Genomic DNA, 22,323 nt, shown 5'->3' on the forward strand with positions numbered 1-22,323 from the left:
TCGCGGGCATAGGCGGTTGGATAGAGCGCGAGGTGGAGGCCTGAGCACACATGCGCAGTACGGTTGCCAGGTCACGGCTGCTCGGGCATTTAAGGATTCTGACGGCCGAGTCTTGGCTTCGCGCGTGCGCAGTAGCCGCGGTAGGGCCAGGACCGCACTATGGATTGCTTTTGATTTGTGCCGCACATGCGCAGTGCGAGCGGCGGAGGGATTCGAGACCGGAGCCACTCCCCGTTCCGCTCGCGAGCTGAGGCCGCGCGGGTTGTGAGGGACGTCCTGCTTAGCGCGCGCGGCGCGGACCTCTGAAGACAGCTGACGCGGACGCCGCCGAAGTGGAAGCCAGAGCGGGAGTTTTTGCGGGTGAACGGCGGCCGCGAGGCCTGAGACTAACGTCCGGCCGGGGAGAGCGCCGCGCGGTGAGTGAGTGAATGAGTGGCTTAACGGGGTTCGGGGCCGCTACCCACAAGCCATTGCGGGATCCCCGAACCCTTTCCCCGCGCCTGAGGCCCGCTTCCCGAGTCAGCGGCTCAACTCCCCCACATCCTTTACCCAGAGTCCCCTGGGCGCTCCAGCCCTCGTTCCCTCAGCATCCACCCCCCCCACCTCTCGCGGTCCCCTACCCACAGGCCCTTGCGTTTTTGTATGTTGCCTCTTTTCCTCGCTCTTTTTTTTTTTTTTTTGGTCGCATCCTGGACCTCTACCCATAATTCCTTTCGCCTCTGGGATCCTAGATATTTTACGCAGATCCCCTGGCTTGATCTTTATGGAGTACCTTGAGACCCCTGCCTCATAATCTTCCCCAAGGTATGAAGCCAGCAACCACCAGAACGTGGTGCTTCGGGTCCCTGGGTCCCACGCCTGCTCCTTTTCCTCCTTGTTTTCTGCCTTTTGTTTCTCAGCTCCTGCCAAGGCCTTCCTTTTTCATGCAGATGTCTTCCACCCGCTTACTCGGGATAGCTGCATCCTCAAGATCTCTCTACTGTTTGATTGGTTTTCAGTGAAGGGGTCGAAGAGGGAACCTGTGCTCAAGTACCCTAATGTAAGGTTTCTCGTCTCAGGTTTGGCAAGATGACGCAGTTTCTGCCTCCCAACCTTCTGGCCCTCTTTGCCCCTCGAGACCCCATCCCGTACCTGCCACCCCTAGAAAAGCTGCCACATGAAAAACATCATAACCAACCTTATTGTGGCATTGCACCATACATCCGAGAATTTGAGGTGAGTACTCAGACATGGGGCACACTAGGGGTGCTTGGGTTTTGGATGGGAGCAGGCGCACGTCCGAGTTCATCTTTTAAGCATTTTTAGTTGTGTGGTTTTCTGATTTTGCTTTTCTTGATCTTGTTTTCTGCTTAAAGTTTTTAGTTGCACTTGTATATGTTGTATATGTGTGGATGTGTATGTGCAAAGCTGTGAACATCGGGGACAACTTCCAAGCCTCTCTTTCCACCTTGGGGGTCCAGGAGCTCAAGCTGAGTTTGTTAGATTTGGTGGCAAGTGCCTTAACATGCAGAACCATCGTGCTAGCCCCTTTTTGTGAGTTTTGAGACAGGGTTTTGCTATGTTGCCCAGAGTGGCCTTGATGTTGTGGCAGTCCTACTTAGGTTCCCAAATGCTGCAATTAATGGGTGTGCACGTCCAGGACCGGCTAATTTATTGTTTAGGATTTTTTTTTTTTTTAAGATTTATTTTGGATGTAAAATAAGTGAAAAAAATTAGAAGAAATACATATATGTACAAAAATTTTTAAAAGTTTTATGTGCATGGGTATTTTGCCTGCATGTGCCACATGCATGCTGCTTGCTTGGTGCCATGATTCCCTTGGAATTGGAGGTACAGATAGTTGTGAGCTGCCATGTAGGTGTTGGGAATTCAACCCAGGCCCTCTGGAGGATCAGCCAGTGCTTTTAGCTGCTGAGCCATTCCTCTTTATCCTAATTTCTTGTTTTAAGTAGGGTTAAGAATATCTTTTGGTTGGGCGGTGGTGGCGCACGCCTTTAGTCCCAGCACTCGGGAGATGGATCTCTGTGAGTTCGAGGCCAGCCTGGTCTACAGAGCAAGATCCAGGACATGCACCAAAACAACACAGAGAAACCCTGTCTCAAGAAAAAAAAAAAAAAGTATGTCTTTTGTAGGGCTCTGGTAGTCCTTCACCCATGAGATTCATCATGTTTGTTAGATTGGCAAATGTGTCTTTTGTGGTTTTGGTTTTGGTTTTGTTTTTCGAGCTAGGGTTTCTCTGTGTAGCTTTGCGCCTTTCCTGGAACTCTGTAGACCAGGCTGGCCTCGAACTCACATAGATCTGCCTGCCTCTGCCTCCCGAGTGCTGGGATTAAAGGCGTGCGCCACCACCGCCCAGCTTGTTTTTATTTTAAGCTTGCAGAGATACGTCTGCTTTGCTCTGTGCTCTCAGGTACAGGGACTAAAGGCTTGTGTCTGGGTTGTTTTTTTGGAGACAGTTTTCATGGAATCCTGGCTGGTCTTGATTTCCGTTTGTCACTAAGGCTGGCCTTGAACTCATAGTCCTCTGCTTCCTACTCTCAGGGTGCCAAAATAACAGGCATGTGCCACCAACCCAGAAGGCATATTAATGCATTGGTTAGGTTATCCTCTAGCAAGAGGTGGCTGTACGGTGAGACTAGTGGAGAGCTGAGTCACAGAGTTTGTGTTCAAGGACATAAGGCAGGTAGTAAATGTCCAAAGTGCCGCTGTAGTCACTGTTTTTATGACATTAAGAGGACAGTGTTGGACGGGGAGATGACTTAGGGGGTAAATGTGCTCGCTACCAAGAACCTGAGTTCTGTTCCTGGGATCCACAGTGTGGGAGGAAAGGCTCCACTCTAGCATGCTGTTCTCTGACCTCTACAGCCTCATCTGAATAAATAAAGGTAAATGTAGAGTTTTTGAAAGAGGATAGTGTATACTAAGGCTGAGCAGTGTGTCCTGCAGTGCTTAAGGCTGGCAACTTGGGGTTTGGGCTCTGTACTTGCTAGGTATGTATGACTAAATCTGAATCATTTGAGCTTTTGGGTGTCATTTCTTTTATTCAGAAAATTTGTTATGCCCACCATTGGAGCAGACCTAAGAAATGCTGCCACGTAACCAGAAGTATTAGAAGAAACATTCTGCCATTGAGTAGGAAAGCCAAAATTTAATAGATAACAGGTGATCTGCCTGCCTGCCTTGCTCAACCTGCACTTGGGAAATGTTACTAGCCAATAAACTGAGTTTAATGGGTTCAGCTCAGTGGTGGTCTTTCTGCAGGTCATGTGCCAATTTGTATTTAATGAGAGGCTGGTAAGGATCTCCAGATCTCTGACCTCACAGGCTGTCTTGCTTTGGAGGTTTGCCCTGTCCACTGTTGTTTCGGACCTATCTTCTATCACTGGCATTCTGGGGGGAATTGCAGAGTCCCTGGCTTTGGAAGCCATATAACTTTGGTACTGTGCTTTACAGCTGTGCCGCCTACATCATAATCTGATAGAAAACAAATGTCTTCTAGTCATTTGTCAGTGTAGATGCTTTTTTGTTTTGTTTTATTTTTTGAGTCAGGGTTTCTCTGTAGTCTTAGCCGTCCTGGAACTCACTGTGTAGATCAGGCTGGCCTCGAACTCAGAGATCCGCCCATGCACCCCCTCCACACCCCATTCTCACCCCCGTGATTGATGCTTTTGCTAAATATAAGAGAATTGTTTCTGTGTTTTGTTTAAAAGGACCTTCAAAAATGAGACTTTTTTTTTTCTTTTAATTATGCCTAGTAGACATAAAGTTACTTGGGCTCTCTTGGAGTTCGCTTTGTAGACTAGGCTGGCCTTGAATCAGTGCTGGGATTAAAGGCTTACACCACCACCACCACCACCACCACCACCCCCCCCAGCGGAGGTTTTTACATTGTCCTACCACAGACTTGCAGTAATCTGGTCAGCACTGGTCCATGGAGCATAACTCATTGGACCACATTCACCCTGGGTCTTCTGTTTATAAGGAACTATTGGCCTTGTGTGGGGGAAGGAACTGAGAGTCTTTTCCTTGGTGGTGTGCTTTGCTGTTTTCCATCACCTCTCTTATTCTAGGACCCTCGAGATGCGCCTCCTCCAACAAGGGCAGAAACTCGAGAGGAACGCATGGAAAGAAAGGTATGTTGTTTTACCTCTAAGTCTTTTGCGTTTTTGAGACAGGGTTTCTCTGTGTAGCCCTGGTTGTCCTGGAACTTGTTCTGTAGACCAGGCTGGTCTCTAACTCACAGACAATCCACTTGCCTCTGTCTCCTGAGTGCTGGTATTAAAGGTGTTCACCACCACCACCTAGCACCTCTTAGTCTTAATGTATTTTTAGCTACTTTTTTTCCAGATGGTCTTTGCCATCCAAGTACCTCTGCTTGCACTTACTCTACTTCTTTCTAATTGCAGAGACGGGAAAAGATTGAACGGCGACAACAGGAAGTGGAGACAGAGCTGAAAATGTGTAAGCTTCTCTCGCCTAGCAATCTTCCCCTCCAGTCTCATTTTGCTCCTCTTCCTAGGTCACACCTGGGCCACTATTCTCTTGGGAGCCTGAGAAAGCAGAATTGGTTCACTTTCCTAGCAACCACTTGCCAAGCACAGGACTTGGATTAGGCTTTCTTTTTTTAAGTTCTAGTATGTTTTATATGTGTGAGTGTTTTGCCTATCTGCATGTAGGAGACTAGAAGAGGGCATAGGATTCCTTGGAACTGGAGTTGGACAGTTAGGAGCAGCTGTGTGGGTGCTAGGAATCAAACACCAGCCCCTGGAAGAGCAATCAGTGCTCTTACTTAGTCGCTGAGCCATCTCTCCAGCTCCAGTTGGTTTAGTCTTTTAACAGATAGGGATACCCAGGTTACTTGCCCTTCCCTGTAAGGGACCACATTCCACTGTGTCTCCAAGATAAGGCATAAGGCAATCTGGCCAGTTGGTCTTGGCTCTATCCCTAGTTTCCGGAACCTGGAAATGGAAGTGCTTCACCATCTAGGTCGGGAGGATTAAGTAGTGCTTGGTAACCAGACTCACAAAATGGTCAGATCTCAGTGTTCAATAGGTAAAGACCCATCAGAGAATGAGGTTTATCTCCCATCTATTTTCTGCAGCCTTAGTGAATCATTTCTTTCTAAACTGTATTCTAGAACTTGTGGATTTTCTCAAGTGCACACAACTAAGATAGTGCATGGAGCTCTGGTTCTCATACTATACCTAGCTAGATGCTCTTTCTTAAGTATGTCACACTCCATGTTCAAGCCACAGAATCGCCTCCTTCTCCCAATTCCTGTGGGATTCTGCTTTCCCCGAGACATGGCTTCCAGATCTTGGTGCTCAGTTTGTTTTTAGCGCCTGTGTTAGGGTTCTCTAAAGGAACAGAATTGATAAAATAGGGGGAACTTTCTGTGTGTGTGTGTGTGTGTGTGTGTGTGTGTGTGTGTGTGTGTGTGTGTGTTTATGTTTATGTGGATGTGTGAGAGAGATTGATGATTGATTGATTGGAGTGGCTGTCTCTCAACAGAAAGGCTAAGAGTCTGCTAACAAAGCTGGATGTTGCTGGGCAGTGGTGGCGCATGCCTTTAATCCCAGCACTCAGGAGGCAGAGGCAGGCAGATCTCTGTGAGTTCGAGGCAGGCCAGCCTGGGCTACAGAGCGAGTTCCAGGACAGGCTCCAAAGCTACACAGAGAAACCCTGTCTGGAAAAACCAAAAAAAAAAAAAAAAAAAAAAAAAGCTAGATGTCTCAGCTGGTCTTTATTTTAGGTTGGAATTCTGAAGAAGTAGGTTCTAATACTCTTAGCCTCTCAGCAGCAGGATGGATGAACTTGGCAGGGAGTGCCAAAGACAGGCAGGCAAAGAGCTTCATTCAGGTTTTCAGTTGGCTGCCAACAGAAGGTGTGGTCCAGATTTAAGTTGGATCCTCTAATCTCAAATGATTCAATCCAGAAATCCCTATGGGCATGCCCAACTACTTGGGTCTTAGTTGATTCCAGATGTGATAAAGTTTAGAACTAAGATTAGCTAGCACAACACCAGTACAACTTCCCCAGCTGTGTTCCATGTCCACCAGTAGCACTCAGGTCCCGCTTGCCTTGGACAGTGCTGTAACAGTGTCTTGTTTACTTGTCTCCCCTAGCTAAGATCCTCTATGGGGCTTTGTAAAGACAAGCACTCATCTCTCTCTCCTGCTGCCCTCAGCATAAAGCCCAGTTCTTTTCCTGCCTATCTAGGTATGCTTTGCACCAGGTGGAGAATGTGAGAGAGTGTAGAACAGACTTGTGACCTGCTTTCCTAAAAAGAAACAAACAAACAAAACAACAACAAAAAAACTGACAAGGAAAGGTTGGAGGCAGTCCATAGGGGGACCATGAAGTAAGAGGTCAAAAGACTCATCAACCAAGCAAGACTTGGAACTTGGTTGATCACAGTTTAAATGTGTTGTGTATACAAGTGTCATTCTGAAACAGCCCCAGATGAAGAGTTTTAAATGAGGGATTGTAGATGAGTTTAGAAGTTAGTAATGTTAGTAATGGTACTGTGGTTACAATTTATTTAAAAAGTATTAGGGCTGGAGAGATGGCTCAGAGGTTAAGAGCACTGACTGCTCTTCCAGAGGTCCTGAGTTCAACTCCCAGCAACCACATGGTGGCTCACAACCATCTGTAATGAGATCTGGTGCCCTCTTCTGGTCATACATGCTGTATACAAAATAAATAAATAAATCTTTAAAAAAAAAAAAAAGTATTAAAGACCAGCATAGCAAGCTGAGGTGTGACTGAAATTCTCAAATTGGTGTAAGGGAATGTAGAGATCAATCAAGTTAGGCCCCATGTTGGTAATTGAAGCAAGTTCAAGGATGCACATTGTACTGTCCAAAATAGAAGAGACAGGAGTGATCAGGCAGAGTAGGGTCTCTGCCTGTCCTCACTAATTGTAGAAGCTTGCTTTGCTCTGTCAAAATCAAGAAGACTGTCTCTTGGCTGAGCACTTGTATTCCTTCACGTCATGGACTCCTGATGATATCTACGTGCAGCAGGAATGGTTATTCCCGGTTTTTATTTATTTATTTATTTATTATCATTTTGGTTTTTCGAGACAGGGTTTCTCTGTATAGTTTTGGTGCCTGTCCTAGATCTTGCTCTGTGTACCAGGCTAGCCTCGAACTCACAAACATCCACCTGGCTCTGCCTCCCGAGTGCTGGGATTAAAGTCATGTGCCACCACCGCCAGGCAGGTTATTCCCATTTTAAAGATGAAAAAGTAGTGGCTTGTCAAGGGGGAGTTTTTGAGGTTTCACGTCAACAACCTGAAAGCCTGGTGAAGTTTTCTAGCTTTCAGGCTTCTTGTGGGCCCGTTCCTCTCAGGGTCCTGACCAGTGAGTGCAGAGAGGTGCAGCAGAGTTACAGACCAGCCTGCCACACGTGCACACTTAGTAGTAGGCACTGGCTATTGCTTTCTGTTTTTCAGGTAATGTATTCCTTCAGAAAGGAATATTGGGGCTGGAGAGATGGCTCAGAGGTTGGGAGCACTGCTTGCTCTTCCAAAGGTCCTGAGTTCAATTCCCAGCAACCACATGGTGGCTCACAACCATCTGTAATGAGATCTGGTGCCCTCTTCTGGCCTGCAGGGATAGGTGTACTGTATATATAATAAATAAATAAATTTAAAAAAAAAAAAAAAAAAAAAAAAAAAAAAGAAAGGAATATTGTTGGTGGTGGCATAGGTTTCTGCCTTTAGTCCCTCATCAGCCTTATGGTAAGCAAGAACTATAGGCATCTCGAGTAGAGGTGTTTCCCTCTTTTGTATGCTGAGCACTTCCTAGCTGCCCTTCAGCCAAGTTTAACTCTCAGTTGGCTTCCATCCACCCTGCGGCAGCACTGGACAGGTAATACTCATGCACCCTACACCTAGTGTTTGGGAGATGGGTGCCCACTTTTACTTTGACACCTTTGAGCATGTTGTCTCAGCAGCCTGTTTATGGGGTGCTATGCTCCACTGAACCCAAGGCTCTGCGTGTACTCTCCTAACTTTATTCTTTTGATCTATGTACCCATGAAAGGTGTCCCCCCTCCCGTTTATCTATTTATTTATTTATTTTCCTTTTGAGACAGGGTTTCTCTGTATAGCCTTGGCTGTTCTAGAACTCTGTAGACCAGGCTGGCCTTGAGTTCACAGAGATCCACCTGCCTTGAATGCTGGGGTTAAGGGGATGTGCTATCAGTGCATAACTATTCCAACCCCTTTGTTTTTCTTAGTTCCTTTTGCCTCAAAAAGTGACATTTAAAGAGAAAGAAAGTGAGATATGATATCTGTCCATTGACTCCTTTCTCTTCACTCCTCGCTCCTCCAGATTCTTAGCACCCTAGAATTGAGCCCTGGCTAAGACCAGGTAGCAGGGCAGCTCCTGGGATGAAGTTGTAACTTTGAGGCGCATCTCTGGAGTGGAGATGTAGTTGAAAGCCTTAATGGCTTGAGTCCTCTTCTGTCACCATATTAACAGCTGTGCCCTTAGGATCAAAAGGACCACCACCATGGCTGATTCTTTGGATTTCTATTTCGTGTTGGTGGGAAGGTCACAACTGATAACTGAAAGAGACTTGCTAAGTATCAATGCCTGTGACCTGTCAAAAATAATAAATACAATCTGAAACAAGGACAGTCAGTCTGGACTGTTTAAGAATACTTGTAGGCTACCAATGGAAGACAGAAGTATCCCTGCTTTCTTGCTGAAAGGTCTTATGCATGCCAAGTGTTCTTCCAAATTGCCCAGGCTGGCCTCAAAATCTCAGCAATCACTTTTTTCCCTCTTAAACTCTGTTCCTATCTCTTCGATGATCTCTTTACTTACTGTTCAGCTGCATATTAAGGAGAGTATGAAATGAGAGCTGGAACAGCCAGTGAGAGGGACAGAGAAAGTTCAGCACAGATGTTTAGCTTCCAGCACCCCCAACACTAATTCACTCATTGGAGTTAGTCAATAGTTTTCTGTTTTTTGTTTTTTAGATTTACTTATTATAGTGTTCTGCCTGCATGTGTGCCTGCAGGCCGGAAGAGGGAAGAGGGCACCAGATCTCATTATAGATGGTTGTGAGCCACCATGTGGTTTCTGGGAATTGAACTCAGGACCTCTAGAAGAGCAGCTAGTGCTCTCAACCTCTGAGCCATCTCTCTAATCCCATTTGTTTGTTTGTTTGTTTTGTTTTTTGAGGCAGGGTTTCTCTGTGTAACAGCCCCCCTGGCTGTCCCGGAACTCTCTTTGTAGACCAGACTGGCCTCAAACTCACAGAGATCCACCTGCCTCCCTAGTGCTGGGATTAAAGGCATGTACTACTGCTGCCCGTCCATGTGCACACCTTTAATCCCAGCACTCGCGAGGCAGAGAAAGGTGGATCTTTGTGAGTTCGAGGCCAGCCTGGTCTACAGAGTGAGATCCAGGACAGGCACCAAAACTACACAGAGAAACCCTGTCTCAAAAAACAAAACAAACAAACAAAAAGACATGTATCACCACCCAGCAAGTGGTTAATAGATTCTTGGTCTTTTTCTGAAGAGTTAGTCCTTGGAGGCCAAATGGGAGGTAGTTATCTATTTATGCCACTTGATCCTTATGATTTTCTTCAGCACTAGCCCAGGGTCTCTGCCAAAGGTTGTAGGATATAGAGGAGAAAAACCTATCCTGAACTGTCTTACTTTCTTTTTGAGACAGTCTCACTGTGTAGCCTAGCTGGCCTGGAACTCATTATGAAGACCAGGCTGAGTTCTGTTTGCTTCTGCCCCCTCAGTGCTGGGATTTACTCATGGGCCATCACACCCAGTTTATCCTGGACTCTGGTTGCCTAGTCTTAGATCTGAGATTATTTGGTATCATGCTTTCCCCTGGCTGTGTTGAATTCTGTCCAATGAGTGGCAGGACTGCATATATTACGGAACAAGATAGCTGAGTCTCCCTCCAGAGAGGTCCCAGTTACTGCTCAGCTCACTTTGTACTGGGAATGGCTGGCCAAAGTCCATAGTTCTGAAATGACATTTTGGTGTGTCACATCCTATCTATCTAATGTAATTTTCACCCTAGCAGCCTGTTGTCCTCATCTGTCAATTACTCTAGAAAAGGCCTTAGTGAAACCAAACCTGAAAGAGGGCGTGTAATCAAGCTTGCTAAGTCGCTGAGCTTTTCTTGTAGAAGGGGTCCTACTTAGGTTCCATCTTCCTGTCCTCAGCTTCTGTCCATTGTTCTACCCAAGATTGTGGGCTCTGTCTACTTAAAAGATTCTCTCCTCCTTGTACAGGGGACCCTCACAATGATCCCAATGCTCAAGGTGATGCCTTCAAGACTCTGTTCGTAGCTAGAGTGGTAAGTACCCAACTCCTGGCTTGGGAACCCTAGGCTGCTGAGAACTTGGGTCTAGTCCTGGCCTAGTTAAGGACTTTGGAGCGGTGTGCTTCTCCCATCTAACCTAGCTTTGTCTCTTGTAGAACTATGACACAACAGAGTCTAAGCTTCGGAGAGAGTTTGAGGTGTATGGACCCATCAAAAGAGTAAGTAGGTTGGGGTGGAGGGTTGAGTTGAGGGTTTTTGGAAGAGGGAACAGTAGCCTGAAGTGAGGAACAATGCTGGGTTCCCAGCCTGGGAATGATTCGCATCTTTTCAGGGCCTGGGTTTATTTTCTTTAGTGTAGCTTTAATGTCAGAAGTAACATTGCTCTGGGGTGGTGGTGGCACACACCTTTAATCCCAGCACTCAGGAAGCAGAGTCTGATGGATTTCTGAATTCTTGGACAGCCAGATCTATAGAACTAGTTCTAGGACAGCCAGGGCTACCCAGGAAACCCTGTCTTGGACACCCTCCCCACCCCCCCCACCCCTACCCCCCACCCCCCCACCCCCGCAAAAAAAAAAAAAGGGTAACATTGGAAGTGGTGAGTCCTTGTGGATTTATAACACAGATTCACAGATTGGCAAACTTCACCTTGCTGCAAGTTGGTATATGGGTGAGGAGGCAGGCCCACTTAGGTTATAGGTTGAATCTAGGTGGGTGGATGGGTGGTTTGTTCGTTTGTTTTCTGATTTGTTTTTGAGGCAGTTTCATGAATCCAAAGCTGGCCTCAAACTTACTATAAAGCTTTGGATGTTCTTGAACTTCCAGTCCTCTTGTCTTTGCTGTCCAAGACCTTCATTAGATATTTCTCCTCTGCCCCCAGGAATAGAGCTTAAGCTCTGGGCAGCAGTTTATATGGTAAACAAGCATTGTACCTGAAACTATATCCCCAGCCCTTGTATAAATGATGCTCTATGTATTTATTTTAAAAATTCTTCATTTTCTAAACACGAGTGTTCTTTTGCTTGCTTGTATATAAATATACTACGTTGGTACCTCGTGCCCAAGGAGGTGAGAAGAGGTTCCTAGATCCCCCAGGACAAGTGTTACACAGAGTTATAAGTATAAGCTGAGTGCTGGGAACCAAATCCAGGTTCTCTGCAAGAGCAGCAAGTGCCCTGGTTAACCATTGAGCCATTTCTGGTATTACTTTGTTTTATTTTTTTTCAAGACAAGGTTTCTCTGTGTTGCTCTAGCTGTCCTGGAACTCACTCTGTGGACCAGGCTGGCCTCAAACTCACAGAGATCACCTGTCTCTGCCTCCCAAATTCTGGGATTAAAGGTGTACTTCACCATCACCACCATGTATATTCACATGAGTGCAGTGCCCTTGGAGGCCAGAGGGACATTGGATCTCCTGGATTTGGAATTCCATATGGTTGTTAGGAACTGAACTTGGATCCTCCGCATTACATTATTACATTGCGGAGAAAGGGCTGGTATGTGTGGAGATCAAAGAACAACTTATAAGACCCATTTTCTCCTGGAGATCAAACTCAGCCAGCTCACTTACTGGCTCTTAATCTTTGATTGTCCCACATAGTCCAGGCTTGGCACTGATGAGTTCATTATGCAGATAGAGAATGACTTTAAATTTTGGTTCTCCTGTCTGCCTCCAAAGTGCTGGGATTACAGGTGTGTACCACCACTTTTTTTTTTTTTTGGCCGTGATAAGGATTGAACACAATGTTTCATGCATCGTAGTCTACCAACTAAGCTACATCACCAGACCCTCCAGATTTGTTGGTTTAGTTGTTTAGTGTCTCACTAGATATGGTGGCACATGCTTCTAATCCCAGCAGTGGGTTAGGCAGGTGGATCTCTGACTTCAAGGACAGCCAGGGCTCTGTTACACAGAGAAACCCTGTCTCAAAAACAAACAGGAAAGACAAGAGTCTCACTCTATCACAAACAGGCCTTATTATTACTAGTTTTTAGATTTACTTATACGTATTTTGTCTGCATATGTGTATATTAAGTGTACACAGTACCTTTGCTCTGGAATTGTAGTTAGAAATTGTTGTTAGTTGTTCTGTGAGTACTGGGAATGAAACCTGGGTTTCAGCAAGAGCAGCAAATGCTCTAAACCACTGAGGAGCCATTTATCCAGCCCGTCCCAGCTTCTGTTTTATTTTGAAATGTCTTGCTATGTTGTCTAAATTGGCCTTGAACTTGCTGTGTAGCTAAGGGAGACTTGTTCATTTCCATATAGTTTGCAGATATTATTGCTACAAGGCAGTTAGGTACTTATTACGGTTGTGTCGCGTGGCCCTCAATCTGGGGTGTCTGCTGCCTGACCCTTTGCTGGAAACGTGCTGCCAGATGTAGTGCCACACACCTTTAATTCCAGCGCTTGGGTGTGTGTACGTGTGCGTGCATATACTCTCAGCCGATGTGTCTCTTGAGTTGTAGGTCAGCTTGATCTACCTGCCAAGTTCAGGCTAGCCAAGGCTAGTGAGACCTGTCTTCAGAAAAGAGCGAGCATGCATGCAGCAGAAACAGTCAGAAGGGAACTAGGGAGAGACACACTAATTGCTTATCTAGTACCAATTGGTCAGCCCTGAAAACATACATGCAGCAGGTATATATGGACTGAGCAGGTTATATTTAGAGATACACAAACACATCTATATATGTGTCAACAATTAACAATAGGCCATAAGAGCTAGAGAGATGGCTCAGTGGTTAAGAGTACTGGCTACCCTTCAGAGGTCCTGTGCTCAATTCCCGGCAAACACGTGGTGGCTCACAGTCATCTTATAATGGGATCAGTCTCACAAAATTATTGAAATGGAAAGTATTGGACAGAAGAAAAAGAAAGAACATGCTGACTTGAAGCATGGTGGCTCATAACTGTAATCCCAGCCCTAGGGAGACTGAGTCAGTAAAGTTGTCTTAAGGTTAAGACTAGCCTGGGCTACAGAGTGAGGTCTGTACTAAAAACAAGAAAGATAGGTGCTGTGCTAAGTTTTTATACCAAAACTCACTTAACTGCTTTGTGCCTTATTTTCTTCTGCTGGGAGACAAAGTAAGACCTGGCGCTCATGATGGACACAAGCTGCTTAGCCCAGGATGGGCCCTGTGGCCCGTCCCTGATTCCTGGGTCTCAGGAACTGGTTCTCTCCCTCAGCCCTACCCCCCTTGAGACCTGATGGAACCATGTCAGCTTGGAAGCTCAGTTGACTTCTGAAGATTTCAGGTTATAGAGTTCAAGTCTTAGTTGTCCTGAGCAAGCTTAGGACCGCACCCACCCATGTGTGAGCAGGCAGTGATGGGAATGGAGGACCAGTCATCCCTTGGGAACCTGCTCAAATCCTATTCCCGGAAGTCTTGTCTGGTTTGCCCCACCCCCTGTATCTCCAAGCATTCCTGTCTGGATGCTGGTTCTCTGTACTCAAGCCTCCTGTGTCACTGGCATGTGGAGAGAGAGCCCATAAGCTTTGCCTGACTTTTCCTGGCCTTTACAGTGTGGCCATGTGCTCCCTCGTCCCTGTTCAGTCCTGCAGAGGCCTCTTAAGTGCTCTGGGTCCTCTAGCCTCCCCACCTTCCCATATGTTTGGCTCCGTATGCACAGGCCTCTTGCCATGGTTGCAGGCAGACTCCTCCCCAGTTCTACATCGATTATCCGCAGTGGCCCTTTTTTATGCTCAGCACATTGTTTATTTCTCACACTTGGCTGGCTTTGGGGGCACTTGGCTCAGTGCCCGTTTGCCTTTGGCCTCATCGGAGGATCTCCACCATCAGATGTCCAGTTTCCATAGAGCTGTAGCCACAGCTTTCTCCAGCCTGCTTTGCGGGACCCTCTGCCTCTCACGTGCTGCTTCTATGCCCTTTGCTTTCCACTTTACTCAGGCTCTCACTGGAGTGAGAGTCCCTTGGGACGCTTGAAGGACAAATCTGTTACTGGTGTGTTCCCCAGCCCAAAGCCTGTGGAATAAGTTGTGTTGTGGGGTGGGTGGGGCAGCCCTGTAACTTGTGGAGCTCACTGCCTTCTGCCTGCCCTGCAGATCCACATGGTATACAGCAAGCGCTCTGGAAAACCCCGTGGTTATGCCTTCATTGAGTATGAACATGAACGAGACATGCACTGTGAGTACCTGTGCCTTTGCCTTGCCTTCTGACCCTCTCACCTCTGCTTCCCAGCCTCTCCCCGTCGTCTGTTCCCTCCCCTGCCATACCTGACTTTAGCATTGTCTCTTCTCCCTCTGTTTCTGATATATCTTTTTTTTTTTATATATATATACACGTGTTTTTTAAAAATCAAAAACCAAAAATCCCCCACAACGTGTGTGTGTGAGCCCAGGGAGGTAAGTGTCACACGTTGAACCTCGGGCCAGGAGGGCACTGGGTGAGGTATGGGGCCACCTGGAGGTGGGGGGAGGTGTCGGATTTGGGGAGCTTCTCCCCATTAGGCCCCCACTGGAGTTGGGGGCCACCAGGTTGCAGTGAGAGCTGGCCTTTGAACCAGTCCTCTCCCCCAGTAGAACTGTGCTGGGCCACCCGACCCTCCACCTCCCCAACCCCAGCTCCCACCTAGTTCTCGTCAAGCAGTGATCTGGTGGGCATGTTTAGCACCCACCTCCACAGCTACAAAGCCCCATTGAGGCTGCGCGGCGTCCACTTGGGCAGGGCTGGGTGGGTGGGGGTGGGCAGGGCTGCGGCGTGTCCAGGGGCCGCCGTATTAATTGACTGTTCTTATTGTCACTGCAGCCACCACGCAGCTGGCTTGCAGCTGATGCTTACGCTCCCCTTACAACACCTCAGTGTATGGTTGGTATAAGGGTTTGTATCATGGGTAAGATCACAGCACCGCACACCAGCCCAGCTTAGCCAGGCAGCTTAGGAACAGTGAGGCTTCCCTTCCCACCCTAGTTACCCTTCAGTCTCCCTTCACCCACAGCCCTTTCCTCATTTGGGTGCCCTCTGTCCCTCTTGCTCCCACCCACATGCTCTCTGGTAATCTCACTGATCCCAAGGGGAAGGGTGGACCTCGGTGGGAGAGGCACTGACCTCCGTCCATAGTCGGGCTCCACCCAGCCCCTGACACCTGGGGCCAAGTTGGCAATCCTAAAGTTGGGTGTTCTGGGGCCAGGGCTCTGTATGGAGCCCTTCAGCCTGACCCTCCCTACCCTATGACTTCTGTGGGGTTGTCACCATAGTGGTCTGGAGAGACTCTGGTTTCTAGTTTGGGGTTCTCTATCCCTTCTATCTTCCTTGGCATGGTGGGAGCCTCCTGAGAAGGCAACTGTGATGCCCAGTGCCTGAGCTCCCCAAAGTGCATGGATTGGGGCTCAGGGTATGGGAGGGGTGGAACAGGTTTCAAACAACTGAAGGTGTGGTAGTTTTTGCTAAACCTGTACTGAGGCGGAAGAGAGGGAAAGAGAGAGAAGCCTAGACTGACACAATCACATGGTCTTCTTGCTGTTCTCTGGGTTGGGCCTCTCCTGGGGTTTGGGATGGGGAACCTGAGCCGGGTTCCTGTACTTGACTGACCTCAGTTCTCAAGTTCCCTCCCCCCTCACTCTGCTCTGGGGTTAGGGGCCAATTGGCCCCTCCTGGAGCTTGAGAAGCATCCTGTTTCCTGGATCCCAGGTGTTACCCTGTGTGCCAGCCTCGGCTGCTGCCACCAGTGGGAGGGCATGTGGGATTGGAGGTGGAAGAGCCTGATCCCAGTACTGAGAGGTGGGCCTGTGCCTAGTGGAGCGTGACTGTTTCAGGTAGTGGTGAGGTGGTAGGTGCTTTGAGGCCTTGGGGCCTGATGTTTAAGGTCAAGCAGGATAGACCAAGGGCTTCCAGCCCAGGCTCAAGTCATTCCTCTGTGAGGCTCTGAGGCCCCTTTAATTCCTTCATCCACCTGTCTCTAGGTGATGTAGGAAATGTAGTCTCTCTCAGGGCTACCTTCCCTGTAGCTTTAGTTACCCCAATGGTGGTGGGTGTGGGGTCTGTGTGAGTGCTCAGGTAAGCTTGGGGTCTCCAGGTAAGCAGTCCCATGTCCCACCCCCACCCCACCCCCGGGAAGCCCGCCTCCTCGCCAGGCCCCCAGGAGTTGCCGAGCCCCCCCCATCCCGCTCGGTTTGGACACCCGCAAGGCTGGCATCGGTAAATGGCACCTTTTTCTCTTCCTCTGGTTGTTATTGGGGGGGAGCGGGCTGGGGTTGGGCAGGGTATTGTGGTTGGTGAGCATAGTCCCTTAGGCCAGGGCTGGGACCTGGACAGGGACTTTTTGGCCTTCTTAACAGCCCTGCCTGATCACAGGCCTGGACTCTGGGGCCTCCCCACTCTGTCCTATGCTCCTCAACTTCCCTGAACTCAGGCTGGGCTGCATGCCCTACTGGCCATTGAGCTTGGCCTGGAGGACAGAGCTGGCCAGGCTAGGTGGTGGCAGGGTCAGTCTGCTCAGGTAAGGCAGGGATTTTGAGTAGCACGGCACATGTACCTCTGGGCCCAGCCAGGGTCCTTGGAGGCCCCTGGGGAGCTCAGCACCCACCTCTATCCCTGCCAGTTCTTAAGGTCTCCACTCCTGTTCATTTCTGTTCTGATGTCTTACCTTGCACTGACCTCTCTATGAAAACACAGAAAAAAAGAAAAAAAAAAAAAACTGGTGTGGTCTGGGTGTGGAGGGGCCCAGTGGGCCTCCTGCCTCAGCATGGTGTCTAGGGTGCATGCCTGGGTGTGGAGGGGCCTAGCCAGCCTCCTGCCCAGCATGGTATTTAGGGTGCATGCCTGGGTGTGGAGGAGCCCTCCCCACAGCAGAGGCCAGCATTCAGCTAACCTCCAGTTTCTTTGCAGCAACTTTGGCCGCCCTTGGCAGGAGGGGGCTGCTCCATCATGTGGGAGCTGGGGGTGGCCAGGGTGAATGTTTTGCCCCCCAATGATAATTGGGGGTGCCAAAAAGGAATCAGGGATTGGATGGAGCAGGCCCTTCAGGGTGGGAAGAGGGCTGTCTGGCTGTTGGTTGCCTGGCTGACTGGTGGGAGTGTGAGTGTATGTGTGCAGATGGGGTTTGAGGGGCAGGGATGCTGTTGCATGGATCCTTGTCTGACTAGAGCACCTTCTGGGGACCCCCCTCCCCCACATCTGTTGCAGCCGCTTACAAGCACGCAGATGGCAAGAAGATTGATGGCAGGAGGGTCCTTGTGGATGTGGAAAGGGGCCGGACTGTGAAGGGCTGGAGGCCCCGGCGTCTAGGTGAGTCCATTCTGCCCTCTGGGTGCTGGCCTGTGTGTGTAGATGATTCTGCCTTCAGTCTCCCCAACCCGCATACTGCTTGTTCCCCTCCATTCCCAGCTGTCTTCTCATTATCTTCATGGCTTTAGACACTAGTGCACACAGACACCTACACCTGCTGGTGCCCAAGCAGACCCTGGCCTTTGCTGGATATATAGAGTGTCCTGCCTGCGTGTATGCAGGAAAGGAGGGGCCAACTGATGCAGGGCTCTTGTCTCAGTCCCAGGCCCGTGTATCAGTGGATTCTCACCAAGAGGATCTTGAGAGATTGTGCTGCTGTCTCTGTGGACAAGTGTCAGTCTCTGCTGTTTGTCCATCTAATGACTCAGTATTAGGCTCCAGCTGGATTGCAGGTCTTGTGTGCCAGGTGTCACTCTGTCTCGGGCAGCGTTACCTGGCTTTGCTTCCATCTGAGCATTTGCTGAGTTGACCTAGCACCCCAACCCCCAGGAGCCTCCAGTTCTTGCTGTGCTGGGAGATTCCTGAAATCTCAGAAACAAGCCATTTGTCTTGGTGCGCAGACTTGCTGCTAATGTGATAGTATGGGTTCTTCTTCACACACACAGGCAGACATGTGCCTGTGTAAAGTTTTGCACAGCTGTTTTCCACATGCAGTACATAGAAGTATTTTTATTACTCGGGTGTAGTTCTGAGACAGGGTCTCAACAGTGAAACTCAGGGTGGCCTCAGGCTCATGTGATCCTCCTGTCTCAGTCTTTTGAATGTTGAAACTACATACCTGGCTTTATGTAGTTATGTATTTATTTATTATGTATACAGTGTGTTCTGTCTGCGTGTGCGCCTGCAGGCCAGAAGAGGGCACCAGATCTCATTACAGATGGTTGTGAGCCATCATGTGGGTGCTGGGAATTGAACTCAGGACCTCTGGAAGGACAGTCAGTGAGTGCTCTTAACCTCTGAGCCATCTCTCCAGCCCCACCTACCTTTTTTTTTTAGAATGAGATGTTTGTTGAACTCAGTTTCTGAGGTTTCAGTACATGGTCTAACTATCTCTGTTGCTTTTGGACTTTGCGGCGAGTCAGATATGAAGAGTGCTATTTATTTACCTTATGTGTGCAGGGAGCAAGTGTCTTTCTTGTATTGATGGCATAGCCCATTGTTAAGTTGTGACCCAGCAGCTGGGAGTCTGCGTCCTGTGTTGTAGTAGTTCAACCTGCTACCTATTCCTAGATTCAGCCTGGCATGTGACTGACTTCTATTTTCTCTTGTGCTCAGTGTGAATCTCAACCTCACTTCTCTGGACCCTCTTTAGATGGGTTTTGCAGGAAACCACAGGCACATGGGATTCCCAGCCATGAGTCTTCCTTGCCAAGTCACTGGGAGCAAGTGGCTCATTAGTGGGTCCCCATTTGAAAAATAAGATTGCCGGGGCTGGAGGGATGGTTCAGTGGTTAAGAGCACCAGCTGCTCTTCCAGAGGTCCTGAGTTCAATTCCCAGCACCCACATGGTGGCTCACAATCACTTATAATGAGATCTGGTGCCCTCTTCTGGCCTGTAGGGACACATGCAGGCAGAATACTGTATACATAATAAATAAGTAAATAAATAAATCTTTTAAAAAAAAAAGAAAAAGAAAAATAAGATTGCCACCTGCTCCTTAGTGCTATTGGTCAGGTACATACCACCTTTCTAGACCTGGTATTAAATCTGCAAGTTCAACAGAGTTCCTCTTTTTGTTGCATATCGGGATCTGAAGGGGTGTAGTCATGGTTTCCTCGCACAGTTAGTGAGCTTGAAACCTGGTGATTTGAGGCTGACAGGGAAGTAGAAGGTACAGAGACAAGGAAAGCAAGCTTACTCCAGGGAAGATAAATGTCAAGTTTATGACTGTTATGGGAAGCAAGAGTGTAGTTGAGAAGACTGGAAATAAAGGGTCCCCTGGGAAGCTGGGCATGGTAGGTTTTGTAGCTTTTCTATTCTGAGAACAAGGTCCCACTGTATAACTTTGGCTGGCCTAAAGTTCATTGTGTAGACTAGACTGGCCTCACAGTCATAAGATCTCCCTACCCCTGTCTTCCCAAGTATGGGATTAAAGGGATGTAACACCATGCCTAGCTTCTTTCAGCTTTTCTGTGGGTTCACACTTTGGACTTTGTGCACAAAAATACAAGTTGGTGGTGTGCTAGCCTAGAGTCTCAGGTCTCAGATGAGGTTGGCTAGCTTGGGAAACCTAGTTTCTTCTTAGAGTGTCCATGAGCTCTAGCACCTTGTTAAAGGCTTGCATGTAAAACAGGCTCTTCCGTGACAAGGGAACATGGGGGTGATTGGCATGGGATTGTGCACCATAGCTGCCAGTAGAGGTATTTGGTTTTTGCCAGCGTTCCCACTGACCCTGTGTTCCTTTGCTTGACCCCTAGGAGGTGGCCTTGGTGGGACCAGAAGAGGTGGGGCAGATGTGAACATCAGGCATTCAGGCCGTGATGACACTTCCCGATATGATGAGAGGTAAGGTTGGGCACCTGGTTTCTTGGGACAAGGCAGTCATGGGGTACCCTGCCACACGCTGCTAATCTCATGTAGGCCGGGCCCCTCCCCACTTCCACACAGGGACCGGGACCGGGACCGCGAGCGGGAGCGCAGAGAAAGAAGCCGAGAGAGAGACAAGGAGAGAGAACGGAGACGCTCCCGCTCTCGGGACCGGAGGAGACGCTCCCGGAGTCGAGACAAGGACGAGCGGCGTCGTTCCAGAGAGAGAAGCAAGGACAAGGACCGAGACCGAAAGCGACGGAGCAGTCGCAGTCGGGAGCGAGCACGCCGGGAGCGGGAACGAAAAGAGGAGCTTCGAGGTGGTGGAGGTGGTGGTGGCGGCGGCGGTGGTGGTGGTGGCGGCGGCGGCAGCGGCGACATGGCTGAACCCTCTGAGGCTGGTGATGCAGTTCCTGATGATGGGCCTCCTGGAGAGCTTGGCCCTGATGGCCCTGATGGCCCAGAAGAGAAGGGCCGGGATCGAGACCGGGAGCGTCGTAGGAGCCACCGGAGTGACAGGGAACGTCGAAGGGATCGAGACCGGGATCGGGATCGAGAGCACAAACGGGGGGAGCGGGCCAGTGAGCGGGGCAGGGATGAGGCTCGGGGTGGGGGTGGCAGTGGTCAGGACAATGGGCTGGAAGGTCTAGGTAGTGATGGTCGAGACATGTACATGGAGGCAGAGGGTGGTGATGGGTACATGGCCCCAGAGAATGGATATCTGATGGAGGCAGCTCCCGAATGAAGAGGCCTCCTGTGTTGTGGACATGCTCCTACTTTGCTGTCTGCCTTCTTAGCCTTTCCACCATGGCTTGTCCTCTGAGGGTAGAGGGTTGTTTTTTTGTTTTGTTTTGTTTTTGTTCTGGTCCCTTGGATTTAAAAATAAAATTAATTTCCTGTTGATAGTGGGCCCCTGGTGTCTTACTGCACTTGTTCCCTTCCCAAAAGGTTGTCACTTTATATTGTCCAGCCCCACTTGGTGTGCAGATTATGGTGCACATAATTATGTTATGACCTGAAGTAAAGGCTGTGCTCCGGGCCACCAGGGCTGCTTAACAGGTGAGATAGGGAAGCCCTTGCCCTCTGAACGAGTGAGAGAGCAGTAGGCCAAGAGGCAGGATGGGAGAAACTTGTGGTCAGGAAGATGCCTGGTCATAAAGTTGGCTAATGAAACAGCCATCAACAGCTGATGTGTCCACACATTTCTGGATGGAAGACTAAGTGGGAGAGCTTTGAGTCTGGTGAGCCCTGAGGAAGCAGTGGCTAGCCTGGCACAGTCCTGAAGAAAGGCTGAAGGCAGTCCCATTTAGACCTGATTGACAGGACTCCAGTCTACAGATAACCGAGAATACCACCAGATAGCTGTCCTGAAAGGAAACTTGACTCACATACCTGTGGATTTTCCCCATGTTGTAGCTAAGTTTGGCTGAGAGTGCCTCATTGTAGAATGCTTAGGGCAGCAAAAACTTGAGAAAGGCATTGGAGGATGACCAGTGGAGACATAGCCTCCTTTAGCCACCGTTCTTACGGAATTGATAAGGCTTGAGTATAATATGGCCTTCACAGGCTCATGTCATATGGGACATTTGTCTCCAACTGCTGGTGTGATTTGGGAGATTCTGTGGGTTTTGAGAGGTGGGACCCAGTTAGAGGAAGTAAGTCAGTGGGGATAGGTTTTGGGGGTGTGTTGTGCTCTGCTTCCTGGTGAAGATGAGATAGAACACCTGCCTCAGGCTCTTGCCAAGTGTGTGGGACAAGTGATTAGACCTCTGAAATGGTAAATGAGCGTGAGTCCATCCTCAAGTTGTGTATGCCAAATGCTATGTAAATAGATCTATTTTTTCCTTCTGGGGAGATGAGAACTACAACTGGGTTTCTGCTTGGTGAACAGATTTATTGGGATTTCTTACAGGAGTGTGAGAAGCCCTTCCCAAAAGATTTTGTGCAGTTGTTGACTCTGAGTTGAGGGTGTGGTGACATCCCTATTTGGGGGATGTCAAGAGTGTGTCCCTTCCCCCACTCCCAGCTATCACTGTATTTGTGGATCATCATGTTGTTTGCCTTCAAAGTGGGTGCTTACTGGTGGGAAACAGTCTCTACATCCACAGTAGTGGAGGTTAAACTTCTGTAACTTGACCAGGAAGCCTGTGTGCACCCCTGAGCTGCTCAGTATGGTAATGAGAGCCCCTGGAATCTCATCATGTTGAAGCGTGAGATTTCAGCAACCACGCTGTTGTGATGGAG

At 48.7% G+C, this 22,323-nt stretch overlaps 1 protein-coding gene across 2 annotated transcripts; it reads left to right on the forward strand.

The window, feature by feature from the left end:
- Positions 1-212: 212 nt before the first annotated feature.
- On the forward strand, positions 213-20,982 carry Snrnp70 (small nuclear ribonucleoprotein U1 subunit 70). 2 transcript variants are annotated; one of them, XM_052712471.1, is made up of 10 exons: positions 213-416; positions 1,059-1,215; positions 4,071-4,133; positions 4,407-4,461; positions 10,276-10,340; positions 10,463-10,525; positions 14,372-14,453; positions 17,451-17,552; positions 19,971-20,058; positions 20,134-20,982. In XM_052712471.1, exons 2-10 carry the CDS (start codon positions 1,069-1,071, stop codon positions 20,822-20,824), a joined length of 1,356 nt encoding a protein of 451 aa, XP_052568431.1. In that variant the 5' UTR covers positions 213-416; positions 1,059-1,068; the 3' UTR covers positions 20,825-20,982. The 2 variants fall into 2 exon arrangements, with proteins under 2 accessions (XP_052568431.1, XP_052568432.1); XM_052712472.1 differs by lacking the exon at positions 213-416 and adding an exon at positions 673-804.
- Positions 20,983-22,323: the final 1,341 nt, after the last annotated feature.

Source organism: Peromyscus californicus, unplaced genomic scaffold (genome assembly GCF_007827085.1).
Source record: "Peromyscus californicus insignis strain IS unplaced genomic scaffold, ASM782708v3 Scaffold_4__1_contigs__length_199733344, whole genome shotgun sequence".
NCBI classification, from domain to species: domain Eukaryota; kingdom Metazoa; phylum Chordata; class Mammalia; order Rodentia; family Cricetidae; genus Peromyscus; species Peromyscus californicus.

Coding starts and splice junctions, on each gene's coding strand:
- Snrnp70 (XM_052712471.1), top strand. CDS start 1,069: ATGACGCAGTTTCTGCCTCCCAACCTTCTGGCCCTCTTTGCCCCTCGA. Junction 17,553..19,970: donor CTGGAGGCCCCGGCGTCTAG/GTGAGTCCATTC, acceptor CTTGACCCCTAG/GAGGTGGCCTTGGTGGGACC. Junction 20,059..20,133: donor ACTTCCCGATATGATGAGAG/GTAAGGTTGGGC, acceptor AATCTCATGTAG/GCCGGGCCCCTCCCCACTTC.